Source organism: Pseudopipra pipra, chromosome 1 (assembly GCF_036250125.1).
Source record: "Pseudopipra pipra isolate bDixPip1 chromosome 1, bDixPip1.hap1, whole genome shotgun sequence".
In the NCBI taxonomy this organism is placed as follows: Eukaryota; Metazoa; Chordata; class Aves; order Passeriformes; family Pipridae; genus Pseudopipra; species Pseudopipra pipra.
The window spans coordinates 136580927-136602808 of NC_087549.1; the positions used below are offsets into that span (position 1 = coordinate 136580927).

The following is a 21882-nucleotide window of genomic DNA, read 5'->3' on the forward strand; positions in this document are numbered from 1 at the left end:
CAAATCAAAATATTATATTCATAAAGAGCAATGTCATTTTAATTTATTTTTCTCTTCAAAAACAGTGATGTCTGAATTTCTCTTTCCCTGTCAGGCTTCTGCACTAGGTCTGGGTCCTGCAAAAACACTCTCCTCTCTTCTCATGGGGTGCTTCTGATTGACTATGTGCTGTACATCACTGTAATCTGTCATGCAGTTTTGTGACTTATTTAATCACCATTAGAATGCTGCACTTTTCTTTTTGCAAGATGTGTTTATGGTTGTGTATTCCTGACTTTGAAGCACCGCATTTGCTTTGTGATGGATTTGTTCAGCGGTACCCAGGGTGAAATGATAGAAGCCCTTGCTTTGCTTAAAAGATTTCTTATATTCAAACTGAAATAAAAAATATCCAAGAATGTTTTCATCGACAAAATCCAGAAGGTTTTGGAATTTAAATACCATTTAAAATAAGTATGGAAGAAAGAGCATAGAAGAAACTACATTTTAGGCCTCCCAGCTCAGGAGTTCTGACAAATTTGAATTTAAAATATTGTGATGAAATGAAGAAAGGATACGATAAAAAACAACTTTTGTACATTCTTAGAGAAAATGCTTGCCCTGGTAATCCAAAAGTCAAATGTTTATGTTCGATAGAAAATAAACGTTATTGTTTACATTTGACGTGCAAAGGAACACATATGACGGTCTGGGTTTGCCTCCTAGTGGAAAGAATTATAAATGTCACACAACAAAACCACTTCTGTAGTGGAAAAAACGAAAACTATCTCCATCTACAGATACTGATTTCATACCTTTACTCCATTCCTCAACTAATGGAACAAAATAAAAAAATAATTCTATAAAATCAAATTAGGTAAATCTCATAACCTCTTGCTACATTAAGCTACAAGCACTAGATTCAGTCTCTTAAGTTCTATTTATTCACCCTGTTCCATAAAATGAAATACATCTAAGTTCACCTTTTTTTAGCCTGTAGTTCATTAGCATCTCAAAGTCTCTAAAACAGGCACAGATTTAAAATGTTAAAAGCAATAAACTAGCTGTTATACATATATCAAAGTGTTACATTTTATGTCTCCATAGCTTATGCTACATGTATACCTGCCATGGTTTAACCACAGCCAGCAACTAAGCCTCACACTGCTGCTCACACACTTTGCCCAATGGGATGGGTGAGAGAATCAGAAGGCTAAAAATAAGAAAACTCATAGATTGAGATAAGAACAGTTCAATAATTGAAATAAAATAAAATTTTATCATCCTAATAATAAATAGATAGTAAAAGAAAAATAACAAAAAGAAAGAGAGATAAAGAAAATATCAAGAAAAAACAAGTGACACAAATGAAAAAAAATTGTTCATCACTGACTGACCAATGCTCAGCCTGTTCCCAAGCAGCAGCTCCCAGTCAGCTTCCCCCAAGTTTATATGCTGAGTATGACACCATATGGTGTGCGATATCCCTTTGGCCAGTGTGGGTCAGCTGTCCTGGCTGTATCCTCTCTCAGCATCTCATGCACTCCCAGACACCTCAATGGCAGGGCTGCATGAGAAGCTGAAAAGTTCTTGTCTTAGGGTAAGCACTGCTCAGCAATAATCAAACATCAGTGTTTGGTTAACAACCAAATTGTTATCAACATTCTTTTCATCTTAAATCCAAAACACAGCACTATAACAGCTACTAGGAAGAAAAGTAACTCTATCCCAACTGAAACCAGGACAATACTGTATGAGGGGAAAATTCCATCTTGTGAATTCTCTTCCTTATCAAAGTAATAAAAACAGGATGAGTTCAGCCTGTCAAAATCAGCCTATATGTGTCCAAAAATGCTTATCAACCTTTCCTCTTAACTGATGGAATTTATTTCCGTGGAAGTTGACTTGTATAACAGCCTTGCATTGATATTACAGTATATGTGCTTCATAAAGTTTTGCACACACTCCTACACTCTAGGTCAATCAGCAAACCCATTCATTCAATCAACCAGATTAATTTTTGAGTTTAATTAACCATACAGGTTTCAATCTGTCGCATCGGTGCAGGTGTAGCTATGTTATGCAAAAGATAATGAGAAGCACAAAGTTCAATGGAGAAAGGTATACTGCAGGGAAACAGCAAAATTGGGCAATTAGCAAGCAGCTCTGTGTTTCAGAAGGAAAAAAAAACAGACCAGATGATCAGTCGTTGGAAATCAGTCAACAGTACAGTCGGGAAGACTGTTTCATACAATGGAAGCAGATTTCAAGACAGATATGGTATGAGCTGTGGAGAGACAAGGAGGAGAACACAAGGAAGGTATTGGAAAAGCAGGGAAAAAGGCAGAAGACTAACAATTTTAAAATCAAAGCGATGACATAGGGAGGTCAAATCTGAGAAGGATTGTGAAAACAGGATTTCTGCAGAAGACAGTTAGTGGAGAGATTAAGGATTGGCAAAGCATTCTGCTTCCTGCTTGTAGCAAGAAAAAATACCCATCAGCATCTGGACAGTGCAAAAATCAGAGACTTAGTATTACAGAGTCCTCAGACCAGCATATGGACATTATGAATCAACCCTTCCTGGGCAAAAGAAAGAAATAAATTTTGCAAGACATGATCTGCTTAAGAGGGAAGGTCCAGGTTTCTATCTCATTAGAGATAAGATGACAAATCTGTCTTGAAATCTGCTCAACTCCTGCCGCCGTAGAGTAATCTTCCTTCCCAACACTACCCACTCATGCCTCTCCCCAGCAGTTCTGCAGGACTTCCATGGTTTCAGGAGTAAAGATGACAAATGCAGTTAACCAGCCTACAGGCACCATGCATGCAGCATAGGTGCTCTTAGAGTGGGAGAGAAGCTTTATCATGGCAGAGAAGCCAGGGATTTCCTAGCTCGTCCTTCCTACTTCAACCCCCACCGCTATCATACGTCAGACCACCAGCCCCATCAAGGGGTTTGTCTCATTACATGTCAGAATGCAGCATGTGCCTATTCTGACCTGGTGTAGGAAGCCTCAGACATTTAGGAGGGAAAAAAGGTTTAGGCAGAGAAACTGTAAGGGAAGATAGCACTCGAGAGACTGTTCATGAAAGAAGTCCAAATATTAAACTAGCATAATGCCCCCTTCTGTACAGACATTTGCAGATGAAAGCAAGATCTTCTAGACAAAACAAGATTTGCAAGGAAAGAAGTACCTTAGAACAAAGTTTAAAAACAGACAAGGTTTCAGACATATAGGAATAAACACTCAATATCAGAAGTCTGTGTGATTCTTCCATAGTATACTGTTTATTCTAATAATTGAAATATGTCTTCCTAAAAACCAGCTTTTCATCCCTCAGCTACTATAATTACAATACTCTAGTCTTGGCCATATTGATCAACATAACTGGTCTACTCTGGCCTCCAATCAGGAGGTCTGGAGACACACCATCTATAACGCTGCTGATGCCTTTGAGAACGCACGCAGGATCACTCTCGAGGAGAAAAGACAATGCAGAAAGAATCATGTCTTGCAGAATATACCATCTAAGGAGTCTTTCTGCTGTGCCTTTTGCAATTGGACGTGTCTATCTTGTATTGGCCTTTTTAGCCACCAGTACACTTGTAACAAATGTGGGTAGAGCCCTTCCCAAATCTTCGTTCGCAAAGCCTAGCCATGATATGAGTCTACTACATATGAGACCATGAAGCAAGTACCAAAAATTTTTGTTTCCTAGAGTGACTATACATACTACATTCCTTACTACATTTATCTTTCAGGTAATTCTTAAAAAGGCAACTTACATCACTGTGCGTTTTGCTGATATTTAAAGCATGGTTTAAATATAGCAGATTTGGTAGATCAGACGCTGGATCATGTAGGCTTTCCAAATCTTTCTTGTAATTCACCTGGAAAGAGAATTCAGGTTATGCAAACTAAAGATTAACAAAATATTTCACAGATTTGTATTACAGTGTGGCCATCCAGAAACAGAAAGCATTAAGTGCTTGCCTGAGCAATCTGTACCAGCCACTAGATGGTGGTCATCTACTGTTATTTGGAAGAAAAGGAAAAATCAGTATAGGATTCATTCTGCAGAGGAAGTACTTAGGAACTACTCAAAGTTTTCCTCCAAAAAGGACACTTTCAACAAAATCACACTTTGTATGACTTTTCAGACTAGAATTTTTTTTTTTCTTTTTCCTCTCCCCTCCCCTCTCACCCCCCACTTAAATCAAGATGATCTTCCTCAATACTTTGAGTCTATTCATTTTAAACACCATTAATTCTTATTCTTTTTCTCCTGCTTCAGGCATTACACTAACTGTCTAATTTAAAAGGTTGTATATATAGAAGTAAAAGGGAAGTTCTCCTGGATCTTTTATCTAAAGCAGATTGCTTTCAGCAAATATAAGTAATATCATGACATAAGGCAAAAGATAATCACTTAATGAAGTAGAAGATAACTTCCTATCAGCCCACAGTAGGATTTTCCATACTTCTAAAGCTGGATGCCCACCTTTACAGGAAGAAAACTAGCCACCTTACCTATCTTGGATGAAAAATCTTTTAAACTAATACCTCCACATATGTATTCTTCACTAATTTAGGCAGACTCTAAATCTATGATATTTAATTTGCACATTTCTTACATTATTAATTAATTCAATTAATTGTTTACTTCATATGTAGATTTTGGAAACAATTACATATTCTACTGTACCCTTCCCAGAGCCGGTCTCTCCTGTTCCCATTGCATGGTGCCCCACACTTTGGAAATGCCAAACTACTACTCTTCGCTATCTGGGATTACAGCCTCAAAGAAGGGCTCACATTTTTAGCATTAGACACACTTTTAAATATATCATCCCAACAGCATTATCACTCTATATAGAGGTTTTCTCCAGCCTGGCTCCAGCAGCAGACACCCATTGCTCAACATAGTGACTGCTATATTTTCTAAAACTACTGAGAAGATCAACCAGCAGAAGGAAGTCTCAAAGACAGACATCCAGATTTGAACTGCTCATGCAACCTCCTTCACTCCTCAAAGACAGGCACCTACAACAGGTGAGAAGAATTTCCCTCTAGACCTGTTTATTTCTTTCCTGAAAACAAAGGGACCAAGTACAGGGCAATAAGCACTCATGCCTTTGAACACACAAAATTAAGCAAGATGAATCTCATCTAAAATGGTTATGAAAAACTGTAAGCCCTCTGTCAGAAGTGGAGGAAGAAATGGATAACATGCTGTACCTGCTACACACTGTATAGCAGAGACTGCAGCTCAGACTAACTCATAAGATGACAAAAGAATTCTACTTGTGAACAAATGTTAGGTTATTCAGGATGTAAATGCATGTAAAATACAAAGCCAATTAACTTACATCACTTGCCAAGGTGGATGCAATCTTTGCTTGCTTGAAGGAAGCACTGTCAAGAGGATTGTACTGGTGACTCTTCATTTCCTTACTGAACTGCTCTTTGTATTTCACCTTTCACCAGAACAAATATGTCTAATATTAACACATAGCACTTAAAAAAGGCACAGAGAATTCAGACTACAAAGACTCTTATTGAAGGCAATTGCCTTATTCATAAATCTTTAAACAATCTTTAAAAAAAGCTCAGTTTAGCCACACCTGTGACTGTCTTGTGTTGGTTTCAAAACAAGTTTTATGTATCCAATCTTACTAAAATTTTAAGATTGTCATATGCAATTACCAGTGCTGAAGGATTTATAAAAAGAAAACAGAACTAAAACCATATGATTCACCTGAGTAATCAAATAAACCAGAACTGTTCGACTAGCAGTAATAATCTCCTCACTGAGAATCATTCAATTTGTATCTAACATAAAAAAAAAAATAAATTCTAAGATGAATAAATTGTAAAATTTATAAAACAAATCATTTGTGAATTTTTCAACCACTTGAAAGTGGGAAGTCAGAATCAAACTTCCCACTCAGCTGTCTTTCCACCACCAGGTCCACATGTCAGCCGTGCTGTTAGACTGTCACCAGAGCCCCCAGGTCTACTTTTGATTCCACTAGAAATTTCCCATGAGACGCTGAGGAACCTCTCTGTAGTACAGCCTTTTCCTGGGGACAATGCCCACCTCATTACAGTGCTAGAAAGTATAATTAAATGCCTGTCTGCCACTACTTTCACTCTCTTTTCTTCTTGTTCAAAAGAAAAAGGGGGAATGATAACACACGTAAGAGGAAATGAGCAATATATAAATATTGAGACAACAGCATTAAAAGCAATTCCATCACAAAAATTCCATAAAACATGCTAAAGAACTGAATTCAGAATCTGAAAATATAAAATTGAACAAATAGTGTATCTCCCTCCTTTGCCCCCTTTGTGCGTTACCATCAAACATCTGGAGACTATGCCCACATGTTTGCTTCTTTCCAACAGCTGGGCATAACAGAGGAGAATAAAGTTCAGTCTGAATTATGCTGCTTTCATGAATGTTAGTCAGACACCTGATATCTGAGCCTATGCAACATCCATTATAATTTACCACGCTCTGCACTAAATAAATACACGGATTTTTCCCTTCTCCTTTTTTCTCTATTCCCACATGAATGTCTAATAAAGTGGTTAAACCACCTCAAACAATCTCCCTCAAAAATTATTTTTTTCTCAGCTTTAGTTGTGGGAAGAGTGATTTTTTTTCCATTTTAGTTCTTCCTTACCTCAAAAGACCCTCAATATGGTTAAGCTTATACAACCTCATTATCATTAGTCACAATGCCCAATATTTCATTAATAACCAAAACTAAGCCACCCAAACAGAAATTAGCTGCGTATGTTCAAGAACTACTTCATAATTCCAGCACTTAGGTTAATTCTTCTAAGGAAGAATTCTAAAACATTGTTACTTTTAAAGAGAAACTTTATCTGAACACATGATGAACTTCATAATCTTTCACACTAGCTCTAGAAGAGAGTATCTATTGCCTTCTGGTAGATTCATCTGGTTCATATTGTTTGATATTTGCCTTGGCTTTGGATCAAGTGCAAAAGCATATATATGAATACAAAGACAAAGGCAAATCCATGGTCTGTATGAGCAGTGAAGGAATAAATCAGAGGACTTTTCTCTTTTAAAAGGTGTATCCAAAACTTGCCTTCTAATGAAAATCAGGCAGTGCTGGAATATGTTATCCAAAAAGCCTCTGAAACCGGGGATCAAGTCAGCACAGCAAGCAAAATTGTGTTTTACTCATTTATTCATTTCATAACCATATCATGCACAAGACTTCAAATATCCAGCTCCTGCAGGCTGCCTTCTGCCCGGCCAACAAATGGCCACAAACAGTACACACATACCAAATATCTTGGTCCTTGAGATTCTTGTTAAATGGGAGAGCATTGGTGTTAAGGGGACCTCTCCTCACAACTAGTTTGCCATCTCCCAGCAGCAGATGTTTCATGCCACCTTTTAAAAGATTTTTTTTTAGCAATGCATTTCAATCTAGAGTTTGCTGCTAATGTAGGAAAGAGGGAGGCCAGTGAATCCAGTCTTCAGGATGTTTGCCGTGCCTTCAGGGCCGTGTGTCCTGATGCCAAAGTGCAGGAAGGTCCCAAATTTAAGGATAGCCCAAACAGTATGACTGTAAATGTTCCTGTTGCAGTGAGGGCTGTCTTGGTAACTCCAGGCCCTGCTGCCTCCTCTGGCTGCTCAGCTTATTGCCTCCCCTGCACCATGGCACAGGTCACTCTGGAGCAAAATGGAGGATACACAGTGATATCCAATGACCCCGGCAGCATCTCCAGAGCACTTCCAGCAGTCATTTAACTGACTTGTCATAGGGTGTTTGTCTCAGTGAAAGCTAGACAGACATCCACTTTCTCTTTTATCAACATTTTCTTGTTTCTTTCCCCATTTTGAAAGGAAGCGTGGGGTGGGAGAAGATAAAGAAAGAAGATGAGTCACGGTGAAAGAACACACCCGGTATTTATCCTTCTTTTGAACAGGATGAAGTTATGAACGCAGTTTATAAAGAGAAAATGTACCTAAGAGAAAGGGTTCTGAATAAAAACAATGAAGAAAAACACTTCATGTGATTTCTAAACCATCTGAAGGGGGAAGGCCTTAACAATGCTGTAATATGGTGGAAGAGCAAACAAGTGGGAGTAGAATTGACAGTTGTTAGTGGACACTTATCTTCCAATTTCATCATTAACTGAGAGTTTAATTTAATGAGGGCTTAAAAAGATGGTTACTTATTTACCATCTTCATTAAAGTCTTAAGTTTGTTTATTTTTTTAGAGATTATGCAGTGGGTGCTAATTTAAAAGAAATGCATGGAGCTTGCTTCTTTAGTGGTTGCATAAGAAAGAGCAGACTCTGCAGGCTTTTAACACAACAACATCCCTGAAAAACCAAACTGGAATTAAATAAGGCCTGGATAAACAAGGTTCTCATCAGCCTTGCACCAAACCTATAAAAGTCAAAATTGCAGCTGGACAGAGCAGTGTCTTTTGAAGCTTAGCAGCAACATTCCTAAATCAAATCTGTAGTTCAAAGCTGTTCACACAGGGAGTGTTCAGTTTCAGAAGTGGATGACATCACCCACTGTTCAGATTTACAAAGAAACTACAAAAATTGAATCATTCAACCACTGGGATCCCAGGATGAAGCAGACACAGCTAAAGCACTTCCTCATGACCATATGAAAACGTCTTTAAAAAAGGAAAAACCTGTTAGAACACAAATATATTGAAGGAAATGTCACATAAACAAAGAGAAAAACTGAAATATTCATAGCTAAAAGCACTAGCAGAGTTTAAAGCAAAGAAAGATTAAGAAAATCCTAGGCTCTTTGTGTTGTTACTGAAAATCTCAGAGAAGGTGCATTTTGAAAAACGTTCTACCTTTAACAATTTTATCCCTGAAACAATAAGCACCAGATTCAGCAACGAATACGAAAATCCAAAATTATTCATTCTAAAACCAGTTATTGAACACCATAAGGGGAATACATCATATCAGCAGCTCTTTGAAGAAGCTAATAAAACACTTTAGAAGACATAAAGAGTACATAAACAAGTGCTTGTTTTAATAAAAAAAAAAAAAAAAGCCCAAATTATACAATGTATATTCGGCAAATTGACAAGCTTCATGTTTTCACAGAGCTAACGCAATTTCTGTTTCAAATTTGCTCTAAAATCAACAGAAAAGGGTTACCACATGCTGTGGGTAAATACACTAGTTCTGGGAGCTATTATTTTTGCTGCTGTTGTTTTCGAAAGCTTTGTTAAATAAAAAATTAAAAAGGAAAAAAAGGAGAGAGAGAGAGAGAGGGAAAACACTGATTTTTGTAAAGCCTTGAGTGCCAGTCAAACATTAACACTATTTTCTTTGCTTTGTTTGCTTTCCTGCTTGCCTTGATTGCTTTCTCCCTTAGTTACACCCACACTGCCTGACCTCTTCTTGCTCCTGTTCTCTATACTCCCTAAATTACCTACCCATATGCACCACATTAAAACATGTTATCATCTTCTCTTCCCATTACATCCATCAGAATTGCCAACTTTGCAAATTTACTGTGAGGGTCAAATAACTAATATTTCTCTGCATGTCGCAGCTTATAGATTCATGCTATTAGGGGAGATTATCTACTTTAGCACAAAAAGTTTATAATCCTTCCATTTGCTGAGAAATAAATGGAAACTCTAAAAGCCAGAAAGTCTGGATACAATAATGAGATCATTAAATTTACTATTTTTTAAATCTTGTAATTGTTACAAGACTGTTTCACGATCCTTGCGTGAAGAGGACTGACATGACTGACTCATATTTAGGTCTCTTCCTCTCCTCCAGCACAGGTGCATTCTTCATCCTGCCCCACCACCCTGATCTTTGGACACAGGGGTCATCTTCATTTTTCTGTGCTTTTGATTTATGATTAGTGTGTCTAAGTGTTATAATGATTCAAATAATATATAAAAACATTAGACAACTCATGGCCACTGCCTTCCCTTCAGAGGAGGTGGGGGAATTGCTGAGTGCACCTCCCTGCTGCTAAGAGCCACCCGGTATTTACACCCTCCGCGCTGCTGCAGGCAGACGGCTGGCAGCAGAGCGTCAGCACTGCCTCCCTTTCCCCATCACAAACACTGCAACCAGTCACAACAGTGCAGACTGAGGAGACGACAAGACAAGGAAGGATCCAGGGCCAGTGGCTGCAGAGTTTGGACCACCACAAGCGATACATTTTGTCAACCGCTCCTCCCTTCCTGCCACACCTTCTGCACTATTTGGACTCTCTAAAGAAGTTAAAATTGCACAGTAAATGCTGCCTTCTGCAGAAAGATCTCAACTAGAACTGCTGCCATCCCAGTCTCTGGCAGTTAAGAGACTCTACTATAAAAGTGTTTGCAGATGCAGCTTGCAGTGTCCAAGAGAAAAAGCACATCTAACAATAACGAGATAAAACATGCATTGATGAAGCCTTCCATGCAGCTGGCTCAGCATCAGCTTGCAAGACCCCATGATCTAGATGATATTTTTCGCTTGTTGAGATTGTTGGCCACAATCTCATGGGTACTAGGCTTGGGCAGATGGAGAGGGCTGTTGGAAAGGGATCCAGTTTGGTGCCATTTGCGACAACGGGCAGCTGCCAGCCCACTAGATTCTCAAATAGGCTGTAAGGAAAGGAGTGTTTAGGCAGCAACTGAGTAGAAATAAAGGACATTACACACTAAATTTAGATATGAACCCCTTTAAAAGCCACTAAAGGTGTTTGCTAAATGAGAGACAGCTCCCTTTCCTATAACTGACACCCAGGTCTAAGCAGCATCACACTGCCTCTTTCTAGAAAGCAGTAGTTGACTTCCTAGCCTGCACGATGCTAAACACAAAATAATCTCTTAGCAGACTTGCTCATCAGCAGAGGAATGAGTACAAGATCCATTACAAAATGGAAGACAGAAATCTATTTGGAAAAGACAAACTCATTTTGATTCTGAACATATCATCAACAAAGCAATAAAAACCATTTATTTCCTTCTTTTTCTCTTTGTGTAGTCAGTTTGTGACGGTCCAGTGTGAAAGAGGAAACCATGTAGGAGGTATCTAAGGATAACAGCAAAAGGAGCTCAACCTCCTGCAGACACTACACTGTTTTGCAGCTTGTTCTCTATGACACTTTATTCTCACTTTATGGTAGTTCTAGACTTTTAGCATCTAGTCAAATCACAAGTATTTATTACACATCACTGATGCTGAGACTGTTCTAGTATATACACTGCTTATACTTCAGGTTTTTTTGTAGCTCTGGGAAGGCTAGCACAGTGTTCTCCAATCAAAGAATGTTATCCTCCTCTCACAGGAGGGCAGAATTTGTTCCTGGGTTTACAAAAGCTCCAAGGGTAGCTGGACAGGATTACTAGCGAGGATTATGCAAGGTAGTGTTAAAGAACTACTTCAGAAAAAAAAGGGGGAAAAAAGGAAAAAACAAAAACAGGTCAGCAGTCAAAACTGTTCTTACAATTACAGAGGTTGATCTGTAGTAGAGTCTTATGTGTAGATCTTATGAGTAGAAAACTACTAAGAGGAAGAGGGAATATTTCTGTTTCAGCTTTCTTTTTAATTAAGGACTAAAGTAATTTGTCCTTTCCTTTTTTTTCTTTTTTTTTCTTTTTTTTTTTTGAGGTTAATATATAACAGTAGTACATAAAAGGTTCAGTTTCAGGGGGAGGGAAGGCGGGTAGTTTACATGTCAGGCCAAATTCAGATCCCATTACTCACATTACCAAGCAATTGCACAAAAGACCTCAGTTACTTCAGTGGGATTAATCACAGGGTAAGGTTCCACTCAAACTGAATAAGTAGCAAAATTTGCCTCTAAATTACATACAGTTAATATTTTAGAAATCCTAGATAATCTGTATAAATATACACCATCTCCACAAGAGACGAGTTGTAACAGTCAAAGTTCATTGTATTTTTGCATAAAAATGTGTATTTGGTTTCCTAAGAATCCTAAATTTACCAGTCCTCGCAATACTATATGAAAGGTTTGGGAACATAATCCTCAGGCAATTAGAGATAATTATCTAAAAATCTAAATATTTCTAGGAATGAGATATCTGAATGAAGTCATTGTAAAATGCGGGAGAATCTTACTTGGCTTAAAAGTTTTGAAACTCCTTTGGCATGCTCAAAATCTGGTCTTCCAAGTACAGCAGGCTCCTTATTCATCTCTCCCCTTCCTTTCTTGTACTCAGCCTTAAAAAAAAAAAAAAAGAAAAAGAAAAAGGAATATGAATCACTAATAAAATGTTTGGTTTCGTTTTATCAAGAGAAATGTAAGCATTAAAGCTAGTTGAAAAAGTCTCATTTAATGATCTATATTGACCCTACCATTCTGATCAGCTCTGAATAAAGCTCTTCTCTGGGTTCAACTTCTTAACAACATAAAATTTACCTATTGTAAAACACAATGCACAACATTCACAAAATTCAACTTTAACCAAATGCACAGCTTCAGCCTGAGAAATATTGTCCTCCTGATCAAGACAGCATGAATTACAGTAGCTCAGCATTTCTTATGACAGGGTCTATCGTTAACGCAAGATTATTTGTAGCAGCTGAAAGTAGTCTTGAAATAAAACTAGGCTGAGGGGCAGCTTTTTCTGAAATGTAAGGTCAACTTCCACTCTCAGTTTTACCACTGTGATCTTGCTGGATGTCAGTGAGATTGCACTGGTGTAGCAGCGCAGAATTAGTCCCACAAGGTTGGTGTTATGTGATCCCTCCAGCTGAACTGCCTTCCATGCAAATTGCTGCAATTTTTTCCCACAATGCATTAGAAAAGAGCACAGATGAATCAACAATAGGTGCTTTGCAATACCACAAACTAAATTATCCATTGCCTAAAATAGGCTTCTTGTATTACTCAGGCACTGTGAATCAGCAAGGACACGTCAAAACAACAGACTGGGAAAAATAAAAGTCCCAAAGCCACTCTAACTCAAGAGAGATTGAACAGCAATTAGTAAATTTGCATGTTGAGCATAATGTGTAATAGGGGCTCTTGGTTTTCAAACAGTCCTGAATATTAAAAGGTGAATCTCAGATCTCTTAAAACTGTCTCTCCATATGTGCCTAGTCAGTCTCACATTTAATTATCGGTTACTTACAAGCTTGACTCAGGGCTTTTAATATATACATTGTTTGACTTGTCAAAAGAAAATATTAAACTGCATCACACACTGCTGCTTCTCAAACTGCTCCTTCACCTGTCCATTAGCCACAGTCAGAATTTGAGAGGGGAGTTAGAGCCCACATGCAAGAAGCAGTTCTCAGAAGGACAGAGGGGAATTACATTTTCCTGTCGCTGCCAGCTGAGATGGGAAAAGGAAGCAAAGTCCTGGGATGCAAGCTTCTCTTGCACCAAGGCAAAAAAAGGCTTGCCACGTCTTCTGAAGTGAAGTATAGCATACAAGCATATGATTTATTTTGAAAATGGTTATCATGAATAAAGGTGAAAAAACCCCAACTTTAGTAATTTCAATGTTTTCTTTAGATCAGTTACCAATAATTGCTAAGATCATACTGTCAACATCAAAAAAGGATAAATCCTTCATTTTCTAAAATATCAGGCAACACTGGGGGTTTTTTTGTTGGGGTTTGATTTTTTTTAATCAAATCTCCTATCAGATTTGGGGTTGTAGGTTTTCTGCTCATGACATTGGAGAGTTTCAGCAGCATTCTAAAAAATCTGATTGAAATTGGATTAAAAAAATTACATGTCTAAAAACATACAAATAGAGTAAAAGGAGAACATACATCACTTATTATCTTTGTTATCTCAGTTGCCATCTTTATGTCTGGCCTGTTCAGCACTTCAGTGTACCTATGAGTATCTTGCACATCCTTCTTATAGGATACCTGTCAAACAAAAAACAGTTTTGTTTAAAATAAACAAAAATATTTGAAGTTTATAAATAAGCTTTGAATGACCTATCAACTCAGCCATCAAATTCAATAGAACTCTTCCTAATTTATTCCAACACAGTTCTGCTTGACAGAGATTATATAGTAAGACCCACACACAGGTTACCAGGGTAAGGAAGAAATTCAAAAGCATAAAATACAATACGAAAATGAAAAATGGTTTTGCCTAGAAGCATAGTAGAAAAGACTGAAATATTAGGTTTTATCATTAAATTTCAGAGGATTTTTAAGAGTACAGCTTTTTTTTCCTATGTTGTACTCTTTTCTAATATAAACTAACCCCCCCTCTGCTACTGAGCACTGCAGCCTAGCAGATTGCAGCTCCACTGAACAGAAACTGTAATTCTTCCACAGTGAATGTCTTTCTCTATACTAGACAGTCATGTAGCTGGTACGTAATTCAATGATACAACTCTACCTCAGCATCCCCACAACGCCACTTATCTGCTCCTTTACACAATAATGGGAACAAGAAGGCTGAGTGTTCCAGCATGTTGAGTACAAGACTGAATCTCTGTGCAAAAGCAACTATTATAATGAGTGGGCTCAGAAAACTTTGGCCAGCAGGCTAAACTACAGGTAGAAGAGTCCAAACATTCCCCATTTAGCAAAGCAATCACAGGAACAACATAGTCCTCAGGGACATTACAGAGCTCTCAAATTATTCTTCTTTTCAGTCTTCAGGGTTTGTGAACTTTTTCCTTGCTGTAGCACATGTGCCAATCTAAGCCAATTTCCAATTATTCTGAATTATTAGGAAAATCATCCCTGGTATTCAAAGTGTCTGACTAACTGAAGTTTCAGGCAAAAGTTTGAGAATATAAAATAAAGTTTCCAGGAAATAGAAAGTATCAAAATAATTCCTGTTTTACTGGAAAATCCTTAAGATTTTCTTCTGTTGCTTCACAAAGTTTATCAACCTCTCAAGATAGTATTTCACCAGCAAGAAAGTTCTCAGCTTCAAGCTTGTCATCATAACCTCTGGTCCTATTTTCAATGTAAAGTTTCACTCTGGGTACAATGCAACAAACACATAAGCTGCAGCAGTCAGCAACAAATATAATTTGTAGAAATGTTACTGGAAAAAGAAAAGAAAAAATCTCTCTTTTTGGCAAATATTTTACATGCAACAGGAAAGTAATTGTGCGTCCATATGGCTTCAGCTAAGTAGACAAGCTAAACAGGCTTCACTGTTGGCTGCTTGCCCACAAATAGATCTTATAATTTTTAATCTGCCATGACTGACACACAAGTTTAATCACTGATAAATTAAACAAACAAATAGGTTGGATGAATACAGCCCAAAGTATCACATACCTAGAAAACAGAAGTTGATTTTCAAAGTTGGTTTAAACCACTAGAAGATTTATTTTGGTTATGTTTAGATATTTTAAAGAAACTAGATGTCCAGAGAGGCATTAGCAATTCAGGACTTTACACGAATTTAGTTAATTATATGCTGTTCATCCTAATGACCACATGAAGTGAGGTGAAAACCACAAAGGCAGCAGAAACAGGTTTCTGAATAGCACCTTATCATCCATGTAAATTGCAAATTAAAGGCCAGCATATGTGCTCAAAATAGAAATTAGGAATATAGTGAATTTAACATCAGAGAATCAAGAACAGTGGTGATGAAGTTGAGGAAATGTGGTCACTTATTGCTCCCAAATGACATGATCGTATAGTACATGAAATAATGGATTGTGGTTAATTTCAGGAAAAAAGGGGGGGAGAAATAAGACAGTAACAGTCCTTTATATTTCACCATTTCCAATTATATTAGATGCAAGGCCAATTGCTATACCTTTCCCTGAGTGAATTATTATTCTTCCTGCACCTAAACCAGTATACCTATTACTTATGTCGGAGAGAAAGTCATCTAGCATTTTACAAATGTCTGCAATATATATTTGCTCCATTCTGCAGCTTGTCATACTCCGGTGAGAATAAAAATGTTATGCAGCAGAACAGTAGTTTGTCAGAGGTAGGCCAAAGAAAGAAAAAATATGTTTCCCATTTCCTGAATAACCTCAATCCCTGGATGCTGACCCTTTCCCATTGGGACACTGTGCTGGCCTCTATTACACAGCTGCTATTCTGTTCCGTCTAGTGATTTTTTTTTTTTTAATAGTGCTATGTTAGAACAGTAAAACCAGAGCTATTCTGAGAGAGCAGGAGAACAGATGTAGGCAGGGTAAAGCAACCAGCTTGGTGTGTGTACCCGTGGGCATCAAGAAGACGGAAAGTGAAGAAGACTACAAGAGGGGAGAAGCAACAAAAGAAAGGTAACAGCAGAAAGAAAGGGGTCATCTTTTCTCCTGAGTTGGTTCAGCTGCTTACCAAGAGGCTCATACCCTGACTGGAATTTCCAGGCATTACACGATGCCCTTATTCAATATTTACTTCAAGGCGTTGCTCAAGCCCTATCAAAAAACATTGCCAAAGGCTCAAGAATTGCTCCTTGCAATGAGGACCACAGGTTTACAAAAAATCTGCTCCAACTGGCCTTTGCATAGTAAAAAATAACTGAGACACCAACAACTTTAGAGCAGAAGTGGAAGACCTAAATGGAGAGTTACATCAGATCAGCTGGAAATGTAAGTGAGAAAGAAGCAGGGATCAAAAGAGAAAAAAAAAATACCATCTCGAGTTTTGAAGTTGAAAACAGTAAATTACAAATACCAACTAAATTTAAAGTTGGTATTTCACAATAAAAAGGGGTTACATACTTGAATATTTTTTAAAAATTATAATCAGAACAAAAGACATTTCTCATCTTTAATCCCAAATGTGATTACATACTCTGAATTGTGACTAGCTTTTGCAAAGCATGGAAAATATTGAGGGCCTGCTCATAATTAGACTGATTTTATTAGGGCCAACCATGCAGCTCTTATAAAAAGGCACAAGGTCCACTGAGGATAAACATGCTGATCTATTTACTCCAGCTGAGGGTCTTGAACGTGCTTCACCTTCCATGATGGTGCCAGTGGAATGCACTACAATGCTATAAAATAAGCAGATTTCTTAAAATGCTGTAAAACACCTCAGGTTGTCAGTCAACAAAGAGAAACTTCTACATGATGAGCCAAGCAAACATGGGTTTAAGAGATTCAGAACTTTCCTTCAATCTTTTATCTTCTCACCTTTTCCAATATTAAAACTATTCCAAGCTATAGGTAATAAATTATTCAAATATGCACAAGCAGCTATGAACACATTTTGTCCTCTTAAGATGCATGCACAGAAGTCAACAAGAAGCTGGGCACACCTATCTGCATGAGAATTTGTCTCTTACTGTTTGTCCCTGTTTAGTATTTTCTAAGAGCTGTAAGTCCACTAACTAATAGCCTGTCAGCTGTGTCTCTGCCCCCTGTTCTCTCATCTGCACTTTGGGGTCCATCAACACTAAGAAAATAACTAGCTGGTGACAATCATCATTGGCAACAGCTTTTCTGATTCCCACTCAAAGGATGTTGAAAACTGTTTTCCGGCTTGAGTAGAAGAGACAAACACATTTCTGGCCCATTACAGATTGATGCAGTCATCCTTTCCAGTAATGGGCTTGAAAATTGATTGGTCCCAATTACATCAGGAGTAAACATCATTTTCAGCACCAGTTGGAAGTGGTCCAGGGGGACCCACTGTTGACAACCACTGTCAGCAGAAAGTTAGTCAGTCAAAGGTGATTTTTCTAATGCAGATGCTGAACAGAGAGCCAGGAGAAGCTTGACTTTAACATGGTCTGCATCAAAACAAACATCAACATTCGAGTATGTTACTGATGGTGTTTAAGTGCATCAGGTTTAAGATCTGCAGATTTGGTTTAATCAGAAAGAATGTATTTTTTTGTGTGTGCAGATTGTGACTGCACAATATCCTGAACATGTAAAAAACCTTACTCCTAGGACAATATAGACTTCTTAAATATTCAAATTTATATGGTGAGCGAAACTTATAAATTATTGTTACTGGCATTATGTGGAGTGGAAAGTGTATACATATCCATCAAAAGTTTGCCCAACTGTCAACTAACATTTTAAAAGTGAAAAGAGAAAAGACACCAGAGCTCCAACCTCAGATCTGCAAACTGCCTTTTAAATGTCCACATATGAGTCTATTGCAGTTTTCTTCTTTGTAAAATCAGAACCCTTTCCTTATTTCATACCATGTAATGCTGTGAGGAGGAGAACCTGTAATTTTAACCAAGAAGAATGTTTAAATTGCTGTACAAATATTTAACAGTGTTTCCCTATTCATAATGCCCAGTGATGCACCAGGGCATGGAACACACAAAACTGTGATCCACAGCTTTGAGTACCTTCATCAAATGCTACATGCAGCTTCCATGTAGGCACAAAGTGGCAAGTGATTTCTTTGCTTCAGAAACTTAGTTGTCATGTCATTTCACTGTCCAATTACATTTCTTCTGTCCACATGATCCTCAGCTACACACAAGGCAAAACAGTATTTTGTCACCTGATGGTTTTTTAAGGGCCACCCCCTAGTTTTGGTCCCAAGTTTGGAAACTTCCAGATGAGCTAAATGACATCAGTCAAGCACAGACATCAGTAGGCTGATGGTCCCTACTTCATTGTTCTGCAAATGACTTTGTGTGCCAAAGTCACATCATTAACATTCACTTCATGAAACACAAACAATTTATAGAGAAAAGTACTCTGGTTTGGAAAAACACGCTTTCATCCAAGCATTCTGTAGTATTTTAATTCTTTTTCAAGTATATTTCCTATCATTAAAAAAGTCACTTTTGTTCAAGAGCAATTTTCTTCAATCTAATATGAAAAACAGAAAAACTATTTTCTTATACATGATCACATTGTTCAGGAGATTTTACAGTATTTCCCTGGTACACAGCTTCTGCCCACACTTATAGATAAGCATATTAATGATATTCAAGACAATTTCAAAATATCAGCACAGTTGTTTTGTAAGGTGAATATAGTTTTAATTTTTAAAGGAAATTATGCATTTCACAGAGTTGAGTATAAATGTCAGCCTTATTTTAAGGCTGAGTAAATAGTCTTAAACACATCCTAATCCTATTAGATACAAACCTTCCATGTAAAGGTTGAATTGAGTTGGAAGAGCATTGTAGGTAAACATCCATATGGGAGCACCATAGGTAAACTGTACTGAGTGGTGGATAAAAGAGCTTTGTCCTTCTAGCCCTTCTATAGTTTCCCTTCTTTTTCCCTGTACTTCCAAAGCTGTGATTAAACACATAGGCTCAAATAGTTTGAAAAGAAAAATGCTCCACATTTGGGATGCTCACTATCCCATGACTCAAAGATGAAAACTCAACACAGTTCTTAATTAAACCTGTACTTACAAAACATGGAATCCACAGCTATTCACAATGAAGCCAACAGCAGCTGTTTAACTTTCCTGAACAGTAACTGGATTTATGTAACTTTCTCCTTTATGTGTGATAAAGATATATGCCCATTGCACTGCAGCTATTCACAAGCAACCAGAAAGAATTTGTTCTTAAAACTAATCAGTTAGTTTAATTGTTTATGTTGGATATGGATGGTTTGTTTGATGTTTTTGAAGTTTGCTCAGGCTGAAAATAATTTCCTTCATAATTTTTCATTATTTTTAACATGCAGTTAAAAGTTCTTAATTACCAAAATATCCTTTCCTCCTACATTTGCCTTCATTTCCCTTTTTTTTTTTGCTTGCTCTAGGACTGAAAGAAGATGAAACAACTGAATTCCATTTATCCTCATCTGTACCCTGCTCTCCTTAATTCTGTTAGCAGGTGATGTACAGCTGTAGAAGGGGAATAGGGTTTGCACTAGCGTACTAATCCTCAGACCATGATGAATTCGATACAGAAACTCATCTCATATTCCTCCTGGTCCCCCCACTTTCTCTGAGGGTGATTCTCATCTCTCTTTCCAACATTATTTTCTTCCCTAGTAGTCCACCATCATTTCTACTGCTAGGTAAGAAAAACCCTCTGGTTTATGGGGAGAGACATGCATGTTTCCAGCTCCTATGCTCTGTCAGCGTGACATCCTGATGCTTCCAATGGCAGAGATGGACAGAGTTTGACAGGAAGAGGGAATTTTGTAATCAAGGCAAGTCACAAATTACTGCTGGGAGTTCCAATGTAGGTATTTCCCAGCAGAAGAAAAAGTTATTCCTCAAACATAATGCTTCCCTGAAGTTTTCCAGTAGCCTTTTAATCAGCAGCCAGCTGTCAAGATTCTGCACACACAGATATCTAATATTGACATTTAGTTTTCAGCCTACATAACCTAGGAGTGTTTGTTACACTGTCAGTAGGCAAGATAGGGTAAATTTAAGATAATTCAAAATGAACACCCAAGCTTCATTTTCTATACTATTAGAAGCAAAAAAATATCCCATGTATCTAGGAAAAAACAGTTGCAAAATGACATCTACTTGACTTACCTAACGGGAATGGAAATGGATCATAACTTTAAAGGTAATTACACATCAGCTGTTCTTAATAGCTTTGTGTACCCTTTAAAACGACCTCACTATTTTAACCAATCTTCTCCTAAAATTTACTTTTCTTATAAGTAAGCTCTTACAAAACCTAAAACTAACATACGTTTTTCTTCAAAGTTATGTTTGTATCATTTAAGACACTAATCTGAGTAGAATTTCTGCCCCAAGCAATGGTGCATTGAGCTACTATAAGCTAGCTTAACCATGAAATCAAACCTGACTTGATTCTAATATAAAATGTAAATACTATTATTAGGCTTTTATACTGTGAAAACCTAACAAAACTTAAAGAAGATAACAAGCAGCTGAAAAACAAAAAAAAAACCAACTTTCAAAATATTGCTAAGCACTCCTTATTATCTGTAAATTATTTGTAAATTATCTAAATAATACTACAAGAACAAATACTTTGGTCAAATGGTATAAACCGTCTATGGCTCAGATTTTGCAAAATAAATCATAAATTATTCTATTAAATTCTTTGAAACTTACTTGATATGTATTTATGAGATAGGAACAAAGTTATTCATGCATATAAAAGTGTGCAAGAGCAGAGTAGAAATAACCCCATTCTCTCCTCTGTACAGCACCCCTGAAGAACTATCCAAGTATTGACAGCATAAGACACTGAAATAACACTGCCGTTCATGTAAATGAAGAGCTTTATATACTTTCAAAGTACAAGTAGCTACAAGTGAATTCAGAAAACCTGTTTGCAATTTTATTTCAAAGTGATAGCACCTAATAGCAGTTAAAATAAACTGATAACTGATAAAATAACTGATAAAGAGTAACAACCACTTTTCACTGCAATTCAGGATAAAAGTCACATACTGTTAACTCAGCATATTTTATACACACATCATGTCCCAAATAACTTCAGATCAAGTAGTGTATAAAAAAAATACCAACTAATAAAATATGAAAATATTCCATGCCCAGTTCATTTCAGTTAGCTGTAGCAGATGTACCTAGTGAAAAACAAGCACGCTCATTTCAGATGGGGGAGTACTTACATCACTCTGGTGTTTACTGACTTCCATGGCATGCTTAACATCTGGAGGCTCCTTCATTCGTGCGTAATCTGAAGTTCCTTTCTCAGCATCATGTTTTTGTTTATAGAGTACCTGAAAGAAGCAATATTATACTTTTGCGACCTGAGCAGAGCAGGTATAATAACATGAGCTGGGTTAAACCCAGTGTCATAGTGTGCCTGTATTGAGGAAGATACATAATAAATAATTAAACTCCTTAATGGAACCAGCTCCTTAATGAAATGAGAGCAGCTTCTACCCAAAACAGAGACATATAAGGTAGAGTCAGCAGAGAGATTTCTCTGCAACTGTTATTGCAACAGAGGCATGAGCAGACAGGGGGAAGAAAAAGCAACATACAGAAACAGAAAATTAAGCTTAACAAGGTGAGAAGACA

The 21882-nt window shown here is 37.4% G+C and overlaps 1 protein-coding gene across 1 annotated transcript in view; it reads right to left on the minus strand.

Annotated features, from left to right (window-relative positions):
• The window catches only part of NEBL (nebulette), a 93777-nt gene that overhangs the window by 57421 nt on the left and 14474 nt on the right, over window positions 1–21882 (minus strand). Inside the window, 5 exon segments of the mRNA XM_064635006.1 lie at window positions 3770–3874; window positions 5354–5461; window positions 12115–12216; window positions 13780–13881; window positions 21468–21578. Coding sequence (XP_064491076.1) covers window positions 3770–3874; window positions 5354–5461; window positions 12115–12216; window positions 13780–13881; window positions 21468–21578 — 528 coding nt within the window.